This window comes from Trachypithecus francoisi, unplaced genomic scaffold (genome assembly GCF_009764315.1).
Source record: "Trachypithecus francoisi isolate TF-2019V2 unplaced genomic scaffold, Tfra_2.0 Lachesis_group17, whole genome shotgun sequence".
Classification (NCBI taxonomy): domain Eukaryota; kingdom Metazoa; phylum Chordata; class Mammalia; order Primates; family Cercopithecidae; genus Trachypithecus; species Trachypithecus francoisi.
In genome coordinates, this window is record NW_022681462.1 from 77,685,850 (window position 1) to 77,705,777 (window position 19,928).

The window sequence follows — 19,928 nt, forward strand, 5'->3', positions numbered from 1 at the left end:
CAGCCTGGACCTGTAAGTCAATACAGTTCTACCGTATTTGAGCTACTAGATTTTGAATTTTCTTTAAAACACCAGTTTAGCCTAAAATATAAAAGCAAAACTAAAACTAAAACTAAAATTAATATAATACCAAATATTTACTGTGTATCTACCAAATGGCAAGCATTATACTAAAAAGGCTATATATTTATTATCTCGTTTAATCATTACAATGACTTTCTGATATAGGTAGGTAGTATTAAGATCCCTTTTTATAGAGACGAAGAAACAAAAGCTTACAGAGAGGCTAAGGAGCTTAGCCAAGTTCAAATGACTAGAAAGTGGGAAGGCCAACAGTGAAACCAAATACCTGTCTGCAATGTCTGTGAAAATAAGCACCCTGCTTATGCTCGCTCTCCAAAAATTAGTGACTGGACACGGTAAAAGCATTACAATTATATTAATTTTTACCAATTCTCAGAACTCTCAAGGTTTTGGCAGAAAGATTCAACAAAAATGTGTGGTTCATAATTAAAAGATTATATACTACAGAAAACTGATGACATTTAGAAAATGAAGTACAGTAACAATACATGACTATTACAAAAAATCATTTACCTCTGAATGTTTGCTTTACAATCAGATATACAATTCTGAATCTAGAATAGATCTCAAAGATCATTTACTCCAATTTATTTTACAGATGATGAAACAAACACTAAAAATAGTTATATAAATGACACGAAAACAGTCAAATGTCTGTTTTGTAAAATCAGACAGTAGGAAATGTCTGATTTTACGATGACAGTAACATTACTTAGCATACAGTTTGTAGATGACATTTTAGAAGTATCTACTTGTGATGATTAATATTATGTAAACTGAACAGTATTCTTATTTTACTTAATATATGTATATAGAGAAGTACCTTGTAAATAGAGAGTGATAGTGGTTAAGCAACATAAAATGAGTATTTTATGGTAAATGGTATGTTTAGGGTTGCAATGAAACACTGGGCTTCATATCATTAAAGCTAATTTAAAAATGTAACTCTAAAAATTAATGGTCTGGGAAGTCAACTTCTGTCCTCTAAAAGAAAAAGAGTTTTAGTCAAATGAAAACCAGAAAAGAAATTAGTCAACTCTGTTAATTGACAATTAGGATAAGACATTTTAGGTAGAGGACTATTATCTTCACAAGGACAGAGATCATATCTGTCCTGTTCATCACTGCATCCTAGCAAAATACTAGGTACATGGTAGACAATAACAAGTTGCTGGATGAACATTAAGAGATCCTGCCAACTACTCTTGCAATCCAATCAAAAAACAAAGCATACTTACATTACAAAAAGCAAGAAGAAATTTTGCCTAAAAGACCAGCCCTAACAGAGTAAAAGGTACTAGACATCATCCAGCTGACTTAAAGGAAAATATGGCTATAATTAATAAATAGATGAGAAATCTCAGGAAAGTAACAGAACCAATAAAGAACCCTTTTCAAAATACATTCCAGAACTTATAGTATTTTAAATAAAAATTTACTAGATGAACAAACACCAGACTAAACATGACAGAAGAAATGGTCATTGAGCTTGAAAACAGATAAATAGAAATCATTCAATATGAAAAATACAGGGGAAGAAAAGGAAGAGAGCCTTTGTGACATATGTGACAAGATAATCAATCTAACATACATATAACTGTAGTTCCCAAAATGAGGAGAGCGAGAATAAGGCAGAAAAAAATGTGAAAAAAATAATGGTCTAAAATTTCCCAGTTTAAAAAAAAAAACAAAAACCAACCAACCTATAGATCTAAGAAGCCCAATGGAACAAAGCAAAACACATTCAGCCCTCTACATCCTTGGGTTCTGCATTTGTGAATTCAACCAATCATGGGTCAAATATATTCATGGGAAAAAAGGATGGTTGAGCCTGTACTGAGGATGCACAGATTTTTTTTTCTTGTCATTATTCCCTAAGCAATACAATTCCCTAACAATAACAACTACTTACATAACATTTATGTTGTATTTGGTATTATAAGCAATCTAAAGAATATATAAAGCATACAGAAGGATGTGCATAGGATATGTGCAAATACTGTAGAGACTTGAACATCCATGGATTTAGGTGTCTCTCAAGGGTAGGGGGCACTCTAGTACAAGCAGATAGTCTCCTCTGGTGTGTAACTTACCGCAGGTAGGGTGAGCCATGTTGCCACAAGGCGGTTGTTGATCCAGCGATACCAAGACGGGTTTACAAACATCAAAGGTAAAAAGGGACCCAGCATGAAAATGCTTCCAAAAAAGCTTCCCCAAAACAGAGTCAGTATAAAGTAAATCCCTTTCCATGACGCCATGATTCTGAAAGATATTAAAAAAAAAAAAAAAAGGATATATTTTGTTACTATACATTTAACGGCTCGAATTCAATTTCAGGATGATGGAGCACAAAATGATCACTAATTTTAGGGCTACAGAAAGGCTCTAATAAACAATATAAGAGGTGACCCTCCTACATGCTCTACTGGTCTAACAAGTTGCCAGTACATTAGAAATTGATATTCTCTGGTCAGGTGTGGTGACTCACGCCTGTAATCCCAGCACTTTAGGAGGCTGGGGGGTGGCGGGGGCGGATCACTTGAGGCCAGGAGTTCGAGACCAGCCTGGCCAACATGGTGAAACACTAAAATACATCTCCACAAAAAATACAAAAATTAGCCAGGTGTGGTACTGTGCCTGTAATCCCACTTACATGGGAGGCTGAGGTAGATGTTACAGTGAGCCGAGATCGCACCACTGCACTCCAGCTGGGATGACACAGTGAGACTGTTTCAAAAAAAAGAAAGTGATACTCTCAACAGAGCAAATATCCGACCTCCAAAAAGAGTTATCTAGTTTAAGAAGCCTTTTTTTAAATCATAAAACCATGTATTTTCCTTTCTAAGGTGTTATCTAACACAAACTCATAAAATATTCCAGAGTGTTTTCCTATCCAGAACTAGAAGCAATTGACTAAAAACTACAGACAAGTTTCCCAAGTTGAGTATAACAGTCCCCACTGTGGATCCATTCCAAGACCCCCAGTGGATGCCTGAATCACAGACTGTACTAAACCCTTCATATACATTACATACATACCATGATGAAGTTTAACTTACCAATTAGGTGTGGTGAGAGATTAATAATATTATTAATAAAGTATTATTAAGTAAAATAAAGGCTCCCTGAACACAAGCACTGCTATACCTCGACAGTCAATCTGATCACAGAAACAGCTATTAAGGGACTAACAGGCAGGCAGGATAGCATATATTGCATCAATGCACTGGACAAAGGGATAATTCACATCCTGAATGCGACAGAGAGGCATGGCATCAGATTTCATCCCGCTACTCAGAATGGTACACAAATTTAAAATCCATCAGTTGTTTATTTCTGGAATTTTCCATAAAACATTCAAACCACAGTTGACTTTGGGTAACTCAAACTGCGGAAAGCAAAACTGTGGCTAAGGAGGGGACTACTATACACCTAAAAACAATCGCAAGTTAGCAGAGTACATTGAAATTTTTTAAAATCCAGAAATATTAATTCTTTATATTAGAATCTGAAAATAACATCTTGGGTACTTGGTCTTTAATTGGCTTTTTATGAGTTGAAGGGTTAAGTAGAATTGAAGGGTTAAGTAGAACTTAGACTCTTCACTGGCTATTTCCAAAGGATTACCGTAGGGGGTCCTCATAACCAGAACATCATACTGATGTTTTCAAATAAATGCTTGTTGGAAACATAGTCTAATATGAATAAACATTTGATTTTACAACTTAAACTATGTTAGAGAAAAACTGTGTTTTGCCTCAGAATAAAATTGTTAGAAACATTGAAATGATGAAAAAAAAACGGCCTTAAAATCTATGTAGCAAAAAGGTATCTCAGAGATCAAGACCTCTGAATATTTTGGAAACAGAATACATTTTCAAATGTCATGGTGCTTTTTAAAAATATCAGACAAACAACAAAACAGGTCAAATCCCTTAAAACACACAATCAAGACTGACTACTAAGTTTTTGTTTGTTTGTTTGTTTTAAGGCGGCGTTTCACTCTGTCGCCAAGCTGCAGTGCAGTGGCGCGATCTCGGCTCACTGCAAACTCTGCCTCCCGGGTTCAAGAGGTTCTCCTGCCTCAGCCTCTGGAGCAGCCGGGATTACAGGCGCGCACCACCATGCTCATCTAATTTTTGTATTTTTAGTAGCGACAGGGTTTCACCCTGTTGGCCAGGGTGGTCTGGATCTCTTGACCTCATGATCTGGTCGCCTCAGCCTCCCAAAATGCTGGGATTACAGGCGTGAGCCACTGCGCCTGACCGACTACTATTTTAAAATTTCTACTGATACTTGACAGTACCGTGTACAAAATCCTTCAAAGTACAAACTGAATAAATATCAACTAAGAGCTGGCTTTTTGCTAAACTCTAGATCTAAACTTTTAAGAGGTGGGGTAATGGAGTAACAATGGTAGAGAAAAAGACTACTGGAAAGCAGCAGGCTGAACAATTCCCAGAGCTCACACGTGGGGCCTGGAGTGGTCTGTTACCACCTATCCTCAACTTTGCTTTCTCTGAGGCTCAGGTCCTCCTCTTTGCATTAATGACACTATAGCTAGCTTCTCCCCAGAAAAAGAAAAAAAAAACCCTATAAACATCTAAATTTGGTATTCTCAATGCCTACTTCCTTTTATACACCCGCCCCGCCCCCCAGTCCTGCAATGCTGCTGCTCTATTTGAAACCCCTGTAACTACCTTTATCTACTGTTGTTTTTTTTTTTTTCTGCCAATTAGTGATTAGCTAGCTCTATGTTTAGACACTCACCCCTCAACTCCCTGCAGAGCTACACTTCACGGTGTATCCATATATAATGCTTCCCCCATCAAGGCTCTGGCATGTTTCTTCCTCACCAATTTCTGATTTGATGTGATTAACAGAAAAAAAAAATAAAGTAACTTAGCTATCATATAATAAAATATTTTCATTATGCAGTGATGAAGCTGAGGCTTAGGAGAGTTAAGAAGACTTTCCTAAATCCACACAACAAATTAGTAGCATCAAATCTTTTCTGCTTACTGCTGCTTCTGCTATATCATGCTCTCTTTCTCCTATTAAGGAGCCAGAAATTAGCCCTGAAATATGCCTCTAAACATAGACTTAAACGGGTAGAAAGGTGTGTGTCACATGAATATACTGGGATTACTCAGACCAAATCTAATCTAAAATTATTTCCATTCTACTTCTATTCCTTCCCTTTCAATCATTTGTTGATTTTCAATGATTCAATAAACATACAAAGATATCCCAATTACTGTGTGCCAGACACTATGTTAGTCATCTGGAGATTATAACAGTGAATATGACAGAAATTGCAAAGCTCTCACAAATCTAATGGTCCCTCCATCTCTTTCTTATGAGCTCCTATGTGGCTCTGCATTTAATCTAGCCCTATTCTGTATCTTCTTCCAAGTCTCAAGAGTTTGATGGACAAACTTGGTTCCAAATTATGCTAGCTATATACTTATTTGGAATAGCTTAAAAAAAAATTTTAAAAACAATAAAACTACTGACAATACCAGGAGCTGACAAGGATATGCAGCAACCAGAACTTGCAAACACTGCTGGTGGGAATGCAAAATGGGATGTCCACTTTGGAAAAGTTGGGCAGTTTCTTAAAATGCTAAATATACACTACAATAAAACCCAGAAATTCTACTAAATATCTAAGACAAATGAAAATGTATGTTCACACAAAAACCTATATATAATTATTTACAGCAGCATTATTCATAATTACCAAAAACTGGAAACCACCCAATTGTCAGTCAGGGAGAATGGATAAACAAAACCGTAGTACATCCACACAATGACATACTACTCAGAATAAAGACAAACTATTGATCCATGCAACAAATGGGTTAATCTCAAATGCATTATGCTGAACAAAAGATATGGTTTTAAAATCTTTTACTGGATTATTTCATTTATATGACATTTCAGATAAGGCAAAACCAAAGGATAGGGAAACAGATCAGTGGTTGGCAAAGATTAGAAGTAGGGAGATGGTTTGACTACAAAGAAACAACACAATATAAGTGTAGGGGTTGGTCGGGCACGAGGTGGCTCAGGCCTGTAATCCCAGCACTTTGGGAGGCCGAGGGGAGCAGATCACAAGGTCAGGAGATCGAGACCATCCCGGTCAACATGATGAAACCCCGTCTCTACGAAAAATACAAAAATTAGCTAGGCATGGTGGCATGTGCCTGTAATCCTAGCTATTTGGGAGGGTGAGGTAGGAGAATCGCTTGAACCCAGAGTCGGAGGTTGCAGTGAGCTGAGATGGCGCCACTGCACTCCAGCCTGGCAACAGAGTGAGACTCCCTCTCAAAAAAAATAAATAAAAAATAAAAAAAGAAGAAGTTTAGGGGGTTGAGGAAACTGGAAACTGTTCTATTTCCTGGTTAGGTTATGTTACAGGAAAGCTATCCTGATCCAGACCCCAAGAAAGGGTTCTTGCATCTCACACGAGAAAGAATTCAGGGCGAGTCCATGATGCAAACTGAAACCAAGTTTATTACAAAAGTAAAGGAATAAAAGAACGGCTACTCCACAGACAATGCAGCCCTGAGGGCTGCTGGTTGCCCATTTTTATGGTTATTTCTTGATGATATGCTAAACAAGGTATGGATTATTCATGCCTCCCCTTTTTAGAACTTATAGGGTAACTTCTTGCCGTTGCCCTGGCATTTGTAAACTGTCATGGTGCTGGTGGGAGTGTAGCAGTGAGGACCATCAAAGGTCACTCTTGTCGCCGTCTTGGTTTTGGTGGGTTTTGGCCAGCTCCTTAACTGCAACCTGTTTTATCAGCAAGGTCTTTATGACCTGTATTTTGTGGTGACCTCCTATCTCATCCTGTGACTTAGAATGCCTTAACCATCTGAAAATGCAGCCCAGTAGGTTTCAGCCTCATTTTACCCAGCTCCTATTTAAGATGGATTTGTTCCAGTTCACACACCTGTGACAGTCACAAGACTATACACATTTGTGAAAATCCATAGAAAGTATATTTTTTAAAAAGGGAACTTTACTGTTTGTAGATTTTTTAATAAATTTTTAAAAAATTATGCCATGTGATATAAAATCTGACAATATTTACTGTTCTCTTATAATATGGGGAATTCTAATTTTCTGGATTATTTCAATTACAGTAACACCTAAAATGTATCTAGCTTTTAAAATATTCCAGGCACTGTTTCATATATTTTACATGCCGACCTGTTCACCAGTCACAGCAATCTCATAATGTAGGTATTTTCATTACCTTAATTTTACATACAAAGCTATTGAGGCAGCAAGGGGTTAAGTAACTTACTTAAGGCTACACAGCTAGTAAATAACAAAACTGGAACTTGAAGCCAGGTAACTTGGTGTCAGCGTCCACACTCGGGCTAAAATGTTACACTATGCTTCCTTTTCAAGAATATATTACATCTGTAGTTAAATATATACCTGTTTTTAAATAGGCTATAAAATAAAGATTTACAGTTATAAACCAAATTTTTAATACCTCATACAAAAATTATTCTGAATTTTAGAATTTATAGAAACTTAGTGAGAAAGCCTTATGTCTTTCTTATCTTTCTTTGTTCTTAGAGCTCCCAAGATGGTGGTGGGCCGCTCCCAAGATGGCAGCAAGCCTTCTGCTCTCTGACCTGGGGGGTTCTTGGCCTCACGGATTCCAAGGAATGGAACCTTGGGCCATGTGGTGAGTGTTATAGCTCCATTAGCAGCCGTGGGTCATGGAGGAGAACCATGGAACCCAGCAACTAGTGTTCAGTTCAGTTAGGACAAACACACACACTTAACCACGCAGAAACAATGGCGAGCCTCTAGCCTGATCGGGAGTGGCAACGGGCGCCTTGTTGGATCAGAAGCACAGCGGACACCGTGCCGGATCCAGAGGGGTGAAAGTCAATGGCGGGTCTGCAACAGCAGCGTTCAGCAGTGGTGGACGGCGAGCGAAAGTTCAGCTCGAGCCCTAACAAACACGGACCAGAAGAGCGTGCAGTTGCAAGATTTAATAGAGTGAAAAAAAGCTCCCATACAACGGGAGGGGACCCAAAGGGGATTGCCACTGCCAGTTCGAATGCCTAGGTTTACATCCTGATCATTGTCCCTCCCCCTGTGCTCTCAGGCAATAGATGACTATTTCTTTACCTCCTGCTTTTAGCCTGATGGTTATTTTAGTGAGCTCTCTTTACTAACTGATTGGTCAGGTGTGAGCTGAGTTACAAGCCCCGTGTTTAAAGGTGGATGCAGTCACTTTCCCCAGCAAGGCTTAGGGATTCTTAGTCAGCCTAGGGAATCCAGGTAGTCCTGTCTCTCAGTTCCCCCATCTCAAAAGGAAAACCCAAGTGTGTTGGGGAGGTTGGCTGACAACCACTCTAACTGCTTCCTGCTGAACTGGGGCATAGAAGGGGGCATGCAGTTGAGATTTCCTCAGGAGGGGTGCCTTTAATGTCATCAACATCAGAGCATGGGCTAGCAGGCCAGTCCAGGGATCCGAGGTAGATCTTAGTCATGGACTGCATCTGGGGCTCCATTTAAAGAACTATTTGTAGTTTTACAGCATCGATTCCAGAAGAGACAAACTTAACAAGGAGGTTAAAGATACAGGAACTGAAATGTATGGCCTGAAGTGCAGGGGGAGGCACATCTGACAGTTAGTAGGGTTTGGGGATGAGCATAAGCCAGTATAGGCTGGATGTGTTCCTCACTGAGGGCCCAGGTGCCTTCAGATAACTTTAGCCCTACGTATTTAACCTGCTGTGAGCAGAGCTGAGCCTTTGGTTTGGATACCTTGTAGCCACAGGTGGCGAGGAACTTTAAGAGCGTTTGGGTGGCCTGATGGCACAAGGTTTCTGAACGGGTGGCTAAAAGTAAATCATCCACATACCAAAGGACAAGAGTGTCCAAGTATGAGAACTGGCTCAAGCCTTGGGCTAATGCCTGTCCAAATAGATGGGAGCTATCCCTGAACCCTTGGGGTAAAACAGTCCAGGTGAGTTGAGACATTGGGTTTCAAGGATCTTCAAAGGCAAACAAGAATTGAGAGTCAGAATGTACAGGGATGCAGAAAAAGGCATCCTTAAGGTCCAGGACTGTAAACCACTCTGCTTCCTCTGGTATTTGGGAAAGCAGAGTATAACGGTTAGGTACAGCTGGTATAGAGGGACAACAGCCTCATTGATAATCCTGAGATCTTGCACTAACCTCCACTGTCCGTTGGGTTTCTATACTCCTAAAATTGGAGTATTGCAGGGGCTATTGCATGACCTTGGGCTTTTAGGGCCTTAACAATCTTCTGGAGTCCTTGTTGGACCTCAGGTCTAAGAGGGTACTGCCTTTGGTAGGCAAAGGAGGCAGAATCCTTTAGTTTAACTTGAATGGGACGGGCATTCTTCACTCGTCCATATTGTCCTTCTGTTGCCCAGACTTCAGGATTAATTCCTTCCTCAAGTAGGGGACAACAAACAGGTGTTCCTTCTCCTATGTTCAGGTGTATAACGGCTCCTACTTTTGCTAGGATGTATCTCCCTAACAAAGGAGTGGGGCTTTCAGGCATAATTAGAAAGGCGTGTGAAAAGAGTAAAGTTACCCAGTCCCAACTTAGTAGCTGGGAGAAGTATCTAATGACTGCCTGTCCTAGGACCCCTCAAATAGTGACAGGTCTGGAGGACAGCTGTCCGGGACAGGAGAGTAAGAATGAGAAGGCTGCATCAGTGTCCAGGAGACAGTTAACCTCCTGGCCCTCAATGGTCAAGCATACCTGGGGCTCTGTGAGGGTGACGGCATGGGCTGGCACTTGCCCCAGGCACCCTCAGTCCTGCTGCTGGATCATCTGGTTAATGGCTTCTGACTCAGAGGACCTTCATCTGCTGGGGCAGTGGGCCTTCCAGTGATTCCCTTGATAAGGGGCATGGATGAGGGGGCGGCTTATTTCTAGTCAGACAATCTTTTTTAAAGTGTCCTTGTAGACCGCAATGGGAGCAAGCCCTGTTAGGCATTTGATTTGCCCAGCCTTTCCCTTTTCCAAAGCCTCCAAAGTCCACTTGCCTGAGGGCCATGACTAAAGCAGTGGCCTTTTTTTATCCCATTTGTCCCGTTCCGTCTGCTCTTCCTCATCACTATTATAAAAAAAACCGAGGTTGCCAGGTTCAATAGGGTTTCCAAGTTTTGCTCTGGGTCTAAGGTGGACTTACGAAGTTTTATTCTAATGTCTGCAGCTGACTGAGTGATAAACTTATCCTTTAAGATTAGTTGGCCTTCAATAGAGTCAGGTGACAGAGAGGTATGCTTCCTCAGTGCCTCCCTTAGTCTCTCCAGAAAGGCAGTAGGATTTTCTTCCTTTCCCTGTGTTATAGTGGACATCACTGAATAATTTATAGGCTTCCTCCTAGTATTCCTTAGTCCTTCTAGCACGCAAGTTAGCAAATGTCTGCGGCACCAACCTCCATGTTCTGATTCTGTGTCCCAGTGAGGGTCTACACTGGGAACTGCCTGCTGGCCTGTGGGGAATTGTTCTCTTTCCTCTGTTGTCATCCTATCATTGACCTGACTGAGACAGCAGAGATCGCCAAAGTCTTGGGCTGCAGTTATGGCGGCACTTCTCTCATTTGGGGTTAGTGTCTGATCTAGCAGTAACATTATATCTTTCCATGTCGGATCAAAGATTGTCCTAATCCTTGTAAAATCTCAATATAGCCATCAGGGTTATCTGAGAATTTACCTAGGTCTATTTTAATTTGCTTCAAGTCTGAGAGGGAAAAAGGTACCAGCACGCTGGCTGGGCCGAATTCTCCTCCTCCCACTGCTTGGAGGGGGCATAATCGGGGAATACTGGCACTCTCTGGTTCATTGTTTACCCCTTTGTCTATTTCCTTTGGAGATAGTTTGGGTTGAAGGGAGATCCTTATTAGTTGGGAAAGGAGCCAGGGGGACACCGGAATAGGGAAGTAGACTCTGAGGGCTTCCTGTACGGCATAAATTACACTTTTTACATAATTGTGAGTTGTCTCTTAATGAAAAGAAAGTTTGCACATACGGCACTTCACTCCATTTGCCCTCTTTTCTACAAAAGAGGTCTAGCTGTAAGATGGTGTTATAATTTATACTTCCCTCAGGAGGCCAGGTTTCTCCCACTTGAAGAGGATATCATGGCCAGGCGGTACTGCAGAAGAATATAAGTCATTTCTCTCTTAGCGTCTGAGGGTCAAATTGGTCCCAGTTCTCCAGAATACATCTTAGGGGCGTTTTTGCGTTGGGGGAAACGTTTCCCATCTGGAAAAAGAACATGGGGTGCCAGCACCCCTAGTCATTTTCCGATGAGCATTAGTCCTACGGCGTCCTCTATGGTCCTAATGCTTATTCCTTTCCAGGGTGCGTAACTACCATGGACCTCTGCTTATCAGATTAGTTACGCTACTGATGCAGCAGTCCTGCACCTGTTTTCCCGCCTTTCTTGACCGACAAAGAAAGGGGTCTGGGCTGCTGGATTCCAGTGGTCCTTTACCAGCGTGCCCAACATTGCCTGTGTGCTCAGGGTTGAGTTCTAGAGCTAAGATGGGTTCCTGAGTGCTTCATAACAAACCAGTTGCCCCATCAAGGTGCATTCCCGTAAACAATAGTTCCTAGAGGGTGTAGATAACCATTTGAGTCAGAGCTTTCTCTGGATCTAAACAGAGTGCATGGGACTTGTTGGCAAAAATCCCAGGACTGACAGACGCTGGTATCACAGAGGTCTGTGATGCAGCTCCAACACTCAACAGCCAGAGGATCACAATCACATTACTTAACCTGGACACTTCACTTATAAAGTTAGGAGGTTAGGGAAAAACGTCTCTGGGGCCTCTACTAACACAGAAATTCTAAATATACGCTATCTTTTGCTCACCGAATACTTATCAGGAACTTAACAGAGGGCTCTTGGCATTTACATATCTAACACCTAGAGATTCAACTATTCATGAATAATCCAAAGGTCAAAACATGGAAGTAATGTGCTGAAACTCAAAGCTCAATTGTGAACACTGCAAGGCTGATGTCAAAAAACAAACCATTTAGGTAGTAATTAATGACTCTGGCCAATGGTCTAGTATCCTAATCTCAAAAAGCCTTTATTCTCTTCTACTTACTTCATATGCACTTCTTTGGGGAAGTGATATGCTTTCATAGATTTGTAAATGTGAAGGTTCAAAAGGACCTTGTTATATCCCTTGACAATGTCAAGTATGTCCTAAAATTGGCACTTTACATTCTCACCTCATCCAAACAAAAGCCTCAAAAGCAAGCTGTTGATTTATCAGTAGTATTTACAGGTAAAGGAATGAAAGATTTCGTTCTATTAATGAGTTCCTGACACTGTTTATATTGAGTGAGGTAAGAAACCTATAACCAAGAAGATTCTCAGAAAATGCAGTGTGAGCCCCGAAAATTTGAGACAGATCTCAGTTAATTTAGAAAGTTTATTTTACCAAGGTTGAGAACAGGCACCTGTGACACAGCCTCAGGAGGTCCTGATGGCATGTGCCCAAGGTGGTCAGACCACAGTTTGATTTTATACATTTTAGAGAGACATGAGACATCAATCAACATAGGTAAGATGAACATTTGGTTCCATCTGGAAAGGTGGGACAACTGCAAGCAGGGAGGGGGCTTCCAGGTCATAGGTAGATAAGGGACAAATGATTGCATTCTTTTGAGTTTCTGATTAGCCCCTCCAAAGGAGGCAATTAGATATGCACTTATCTCAGTTTGCAGAGGGGAGACTATGAATAGAATGGGAAGCAGGTTTGCTCTAGGCAGTTCCCAGCCTGACTTCTTCCTTTAGCTTAGTGATTTGGGGGGCCCAAGATATTTTCCTTTCACAGAGAAAGGAGTTCAAATGCAGAGAGTTTAAAGGCTAAAAAGTAAATAATGAATAATAAAAGCATATAACAAATTAAGCATATTGTTTAAGCAAATGCAAGCTCATTTATTCATGAGACTAGGGGTCAATAAAGTACACACAAAACCACCCAACTACATTACACTACAATTGCACTTCTTACATTTTACTCTAGTAACTAGGGAACCCTAGAAATTCCCCATTTTTTCCAAAAATAGAGGAAAATGAAAAATTAACTTGTGCTGACTTACATATAATTTATTGATATTTATGTATTTAAATACATATAGCTAAATATAGCAAAACTGTATATTTATATATAACTACACATTAATAACTAATCTAAACTCAGTTTAGATTCAACAAATTTTCCAATGAAAAATCCTAACACATCTTTTGTGAAATATGTTCATTAGTGATCAGTAAAATATAAAGTACCATTTTCCTTCTATCTCATTAGAAAAACTGAAAATACTCACAATATTTAACATTCGCAGGGTTATAGATACAAATGTATTTTTCTCTCTTGCTACTAAGATTGTAAATTAAGTACCACCCTTTAGGTTAGTAATAAGGCAGTACTTGTCAAGACAAAATGTGCATGTTTAATTAATAATTATACTTCAAGAACTCTATCATGCAGAAATATTTATAGGAGTACACAAAGAAATGGGTACAATATTGTTCATGTAAGTATAATTTGTAATAATAAACAGTGGGCAATAATAAAGCCTACCAATAAGAGAAGGGGGAACATTTATTTTAACATTTATTTTGAAGTACTAAGCAGGCATTCAAGAGAATAAGGAAACTCACATCATCTGATATGATAGGGTATCCTTGATATGTAGTAAATAAAACCAACTGCAAAATATAATAGATGGCATGCTCCCATTTTTGCCTTAACAAGTCAATTTTTTAAAAAATGTATACATCTGTGTATATCTGTGCATGTCAGTACATGTATTTCTAGGTGTATTAATAGGTCTGATTTTAATAGAGGGGCATAGTAAGCTCACGACTATGCCACAAAGAGGCTATCTGGAGATAAATATCCTCTCCTTAATCTCCATCCACCCTTTTACCTCCTGTAAGGGCTCCCTTCTCCTTGACCTCACCCAGCTGGAAATAAGGGAAAAGTGCACCCCCGGGTCTCCTGAGGCAGACAAAAGAAAAGAATGGTGAGCGTGTCTAGAGGGCAAAGAGAAGATATCCAGTAGAACAATATGAGCATAAGGAAAATGAGGAGTTACAAAGCATTATCTAGAATATGATAACCTTTTACACATACATTATACAGTGTCAGGCCTCTGAGCCCAAGCCAAGCCATCGCATCCCCTGTGACTTGCATGTCTGCCCAGATGGCCTGAAGTAACTGAAGAATCACAAAAGAAGTGAAAATGCCCTGCCCCGCCTTAACTGATGACATTCCACCACAAAAGAAGTGAAAATAGCCGGTCCTTTCCTTAAGCGATGACATTACCTTGTGAAATTCCTTTTCCTGGCTCATCCTGGCTCAAAAAGCTCCCTCACTGAGCACCTTGTGACCCTCACTCCAGCCCGCCAGAGAACCCCCCTTTGACTGTAATTTTCCTTTACCTACTCAAATCCTATAAAACGGCCCCACCCTTATCTCCCTTCGCTGACTCTCTTTTCGGACTCAGCTCGCCTGCACCCAGGTGATTAAAAAGTTTTATTGCTCACACAAAGCCTGTTTGGTGGTCTCTTCACACGGACGCACATGACATTTTGGTGCCGTGACTCGGATCAGGGGACCTCCCTTGGGAGATCAATCAATCCCTGTCCTCCTGCTCTTTGCTCCATGAGAAAGATCCTTGGGTCCTCAACCCACCAGCCCAGGGAACATCTCACCAATTTTAAATCGGGTAAGCGGCCCCTTTTTAACTCTCTTCTCCAACTTCTCTCACTATCCCACAACCTCTTTCTCCCTTCAATCTTGGCGCCACCCTTCAGTCTCTCCCTTCTCTTCATTTCAATTCCTTTCATTTTCTGGTAGAGACAAAGGAGACACATTTTATCCATGGACCCAAAACTCCGGCACCAGTCATGGACTGGGGAAGGCAGCCTTCCCTTGGTGTTTAATCATTGCAGGGATGCCTCTCTGATTACTCACGTTTCAGAGGTGTCTGACTACGCTGCAGGGACACCTGCCTTGGTCCTTCACCCTAAGTGGTAAGTCCCACTTTTCTGGGGGAGGGGCAAGCACCCCAACCCCTTCTCTCCCTGTCTCTACCCCTTCTCTGCTTTTCTGGGGGAGGGGCAAGCACCCTGACCCCTTCTCTCCCTGTTTCTATCCCTTCTCTGCTTTTCTGGGGGAGAGGCAAGAACCCCGACCTCTTATTTTTGAACCCTGACCTCTTATTTTTGTGCCCCAACCTCTTATTTTTGCACCCCAACCTCTTATTTTGCGCCCCAACCTCTTTTTGAACCCCAATCCCTTTTCACACCCTGACCCCTTTCCCGCTTCTCTGGAGGGCAAGAACCCCCAATTCCTTCTCTCCGTGTCTCTACTCTTTCTTTTCTCTGGGCTTGCCTCCTTCACTATGGGCAACCTTCCACCCTCCATTCCTCCTTCTTCTCCCTTAGCCTGTGTTCTCAAGAACTTAAAACCTCTTCAACACACACCTGACCTAAAACCTAAATGCCTTGTTTTCTTCTACAATGCCTCTTGAACCCAATACAAACTCAACAGTAGGTCCAAATAGCCAGAAAACGGCACTTTCAATTTTTCCATCCTATAAGATCTAAATAATTCTTGTAGTAAAATGGGCAAAACGGTCTGAGGTGCCTGACATCCAGGCATTCTTTTACACATCGGTCCCTCCCTAGTCTCTGTTCCCAATGTGCCTCATCCCAAATCTTCCTTCTTTCCCTCCCGCCTGTCCCCTCAGTCCCAAACCCAAGCGTCGCTGAGTCTTTCCAGTCTTCCTTTTCTACAGACCCATCTGACCTCTCCCCTCCTCACCAGGCCCAGCTAGGTCCCAATTTTTCCTCAGCCTCCGCTCCCCCACCCTACAATCCTTTCATCACCTCCCGTCCTCACACCTGGTCTTGCTTACAGATTCATTCCCTGACTAGCCCTCCCCAACCTGCCCAGAAATTTCCTCTTAAAAAAGCGGATAGAGCTAAAGGTACAGTCAAGGTTAATGCTCCTTTTTCTTTATCCCACCCCTCCTAAATCAGTTAGCGTTTAGGCTCTTTTTCATCAAATATAAAAAACTTAGCCCAGTTCATGGCCTGTTTAGCAGCAACCCTGAGATGCTTTTCAGCCCTCAACCCTGAAAGGTCAGAAGGCCGTCTTATTCTTAATATGCATTTTATTTTATTACCCAATCTGCTCCCAACATTAAATAAAGCTCCAAAAATTAAATTCTGGCCCTCAAACCCCACAACAGGACTTAATGAACCTCACCTTCAAGGTGTACAATAATAGACTAGAGGCAGCCAAGTAGCAACTTATTTCTAAGTTGCAATTCCTTGCCTCCACTGTGAGACAAACCCCAGCCACATCTCCAGCACACATCTCCACAACTCCAAATGCCTGAACCGCAGCTGCCAGGGGTTCCTCCAGAAACTCCTTCCCCAGGAGCTCGCTACAAGTGCCGGAAATCTGGCCACTGGGCTAAGGAATGCCCACAGCCCGGGATTCCTCCTAAGCCGTGTCCCATCTGTGTGGAATCCCACTGGAAATCGAACTGTCCAACTCGCCTGGCAGCCACTCCCAAAGCCCCTGGAGCTCTGGCCCAAGGCTCTCTGACTCCTTTCCAGACCTTCTCGGCTTAGCGGCTGAAGATCGACGCTGCCCCATCTCCTCGGAAGCCTCCTGGACCATCACAGATGCTCTGGGTAATTCTTACAGTGGAGGGTAAGTCCATCCCCTTCTTAATCAATACGGAGGCTACCCACTCCACATTACCTTCTTTTCAAAGGCCTGGTTCCCTTGCCTCCATAACTGTTGTGGGTACTGACAGCCAGGCTTCTAAACCTCTTAAAATTCCCCAACTCTAGTGCCAACTTGGACAACATTCTTTTATGCACTCCTTTTTAGTTATCCCCACCTGTCCAGTTCCCTTATTAGGCCAAGACATTTTAACTAAATTATCTGCTTCCCTGACTATTCCTAGGCTACAGCCATACTTCATTGCCGCCTTTTCCCCCAGTTCAAAGGCTCCTTCACATCCTCCCCTCGTATCCCCCCACCTTAACCCACAAGTATAGGACACGTCTATTCCCTCCTTGGTGACTGCTCATGCACCCCTTACCATCTCATTAAAACCTAATCACCCTTACCCCACTCAATGCCAACATCCCATCCCACAGCACGCTTTAAAAGGATTAAAGCCTGTTATCAGTCGTCTGCTATAGCATGGCCTTTTAAAGCCTGTAAACTCCCCTTACAATTCCCCCATTTTACCTGTCCAAAAACCAGACAAGGCTTACAGGTTAGTTCAAGATCTGCACCTTATCAACCAAATTGTCTTGCCTGTCCACCCCGTGGTGCCAAACCCATATACTCTCCTATCCTCAATACCTCCTTCCACAACCCATTATTCTGTTCTGGATCTCAAATATACTTTCTTTACTATTCCTTTGCACCCTTCATCCCAGCCTCTTTTCTCTTTCACTTGGACTGACCCTGACACCCATCAGGCTCAGCAAATTACCTGGGCTGTACTGCTGCAAGTCCTCACAGACAACCGCCATTACTTCAGTGAAGCCCAAATTTCTTCCTCATCTGTTACCTATCTCGACATAATTATCATAAAAACACATTCTCCCTGCTGATCGTGTCCAGCTAATCTCCCAAACTCCAATCCCTTCTACAAAACAACAACTCCTTTCCTTCCTAGGCATGGTTAGTGCGGATAGAATTCTTACACAAGAGCTGGGACCGCGTCCTGTAGCCTTTCTGTTCAAACAACTTGACCTTACTGTTTTAGCCTAACCCTCATGCCTGGGCGCAGCGGCTGCCACTGCTTTAATACTGTTAGGGGCCCTAAAAATCACAAACTATGCTCAACTCTCTACAGTTCTTATAGCTTCCAAAATCTATTTTCTTCCCCCAACCATTGTTCAAGACAACGCTTATGCTGATAAGGTAGCTAAAAAAGCAGCCATCAAAAGGCATCAGATTTCATCGCTCAGGACAATGCTTATGCTGATAAGTTAGCTAAAAAAGCAGCTAGCATTCCAACTTCTATCCCTCAAGGCAGTTTTCCTCCTTCACATTGGCCACTCCCACCTACTCCCCTGCTGAAACTTCCACCTATCAATCTTTTCCCACACAAGGCAAATAGTTTTTAGAACAAGGAAAATACCTCTTTCCAGCCTCACACGCCCATTCTATTCTGTCGTCATTTCATAACCTCTTCCATGTAGGTTACAAGCTGCTAGCCCGCCTCTTAGAACCTCTCATTTCCTTTCCATCGTGGAAATCTATCCTCAAGGAGATCACTTCTCAGTGTTCCTTCTGTTATTCTAGTACCCCTCAGGGATTGTTCAGGCCCCCTTCCCTTTCCTACACATCAAGCTCGAGGGTTTGCCCCTGCCCAGGACTGGCAAATTGACTTCACTCACATGCCCCGAGTCAGAAAACTAAAATATCTCTTAGTCTGGGTAGACACTTTGACTGGATGGGTAGAGGTCTTTCCCACAGGGTCTGAGAAGGCCACCGCAGTCATTTCTTCCCTTCTGTCAGACATAATTCCTCAGTTTGGCCTTCCCACCACTATACAGTCTGATATCAGACCAGCCTTTAATAGTCAAATCACCCAAGCAGTTTCTCAGGCTCTTGGTATTCAGTAAAACCTTTATATCCTTTACCGTCCTCAATCTTCAGGAAAGGCAGAACGGACTAATGGTCTTTTAAAAACACACCTCACCAAGCTCAGTCACCAACTTAAAAAGGACTAGACAATACTTTTACCATTTTCCCTTCTCAAAATTCAGGCCTGTCCTCGGAATGCTACAGATTCCAGCCCATTTGAGCTCCTGTGTGGACACTCCTTTTTATTAAGTCCCAGTCTCATTCCAGACACCAGACCAACTAGACTGCACCCCAAATAACTTGTCACCCCTACTATCTTCTGTCTAGTCATACTCCTATTCACTGTTCTCAAATACTCATAAATGCCCTACTGGTGTTTACACTGCTAGTTTACACTGTTTCTCCAAGCCATCACAGCTGATATCTCCCGGTGCTATCCCAAACCGCTACTCTAAATTCCCTCTTAAAGTAAATAAATAATCTTTGCAGGGAAAGGCTATGCTGAGCCTCCTTAAGCACTCTCTAATTAGATGTCCTAGGTCCTCCCAATTCTTAGTCCTTTAATTCTCTCCTCCTTTTATTCAGACCTTGTGTCTTCCGTTTAGTTTTTCAATTCATACAAAACCACATCCAGGCCATCACCAATCATTCTATGCAACAAATGCTCCTTCTAACAACCCCACAATATAGCCCCTTACCACAAGATCTCCCTTCAGCTTAATCTCTCCCACTCTAGGTTCCCATGCCGCCCCTAATCCCGCTTGAAGCAGCCCTGAGAAACAGTGTTCATTCTCTCTCCATACCACCCCACAAAAATGTTCGCTGCCCCAGCACTTCAACACTATTTTGTTTTATTTTTCTTATTAATATAAAAAGGCAGGAATGTCAGGCCTCTGAGCCCAAGCCAAGCCATTGCATCCCCTGTGACTTGCAGGTCCACCCCGATGGTCTGAAGTAACTGAAGAATCACAAAAGAAGTGAAAATGCCCTGCCCCGCCTTAACTGATGACATTCCACCACAAAAGTAAAAATGGCCGGTCCTTGCCTTAAGTGATGACATTACCTTGTGAAAGTCCTTTTCCTGGCTCAAAAAGCTGCCCCACTGAGCACCTTGTGACTCTCACTCCAGCCCGCCAGAGAACAACCCCCCTTTGACTGTAATTT

General features: G+C 42.0%; 1 protein-coding gene across 9 annotated transcripts in view; it reads right to left on the reverse strand.

The window, feature by feature from the left end:
• The window catches only part of LCLAT1 (lysocardiolipin acyltransferase 1), a 216,344-nt gene that overhangs the window by 127,663 nt on the left and 68,753 nt on the right, over positions 1-19,928 (reverse strand). For 8 of the 9 annotated variants that reach the window (XM_033176143.1, XM_033176142.1, XM_033176145.1 and 5 more), the window contains one exon: positions 2,178-2,346. The exons of the other annotated variant lie outside the window; for it this stretch is intronic. In XM_033176143.1, the coding sequence (XP_033032034.1) occupies positions 2,178-2,342 (165 nt within the window). In that variant the 5' untranslated portion in view covers positions 2,343-2,346. The remainder of the gene's footprint in view (positions 1-2,177; positions 2,347-19,928) is intronic. 9 annotated transcript variants of the gene reach the window in all.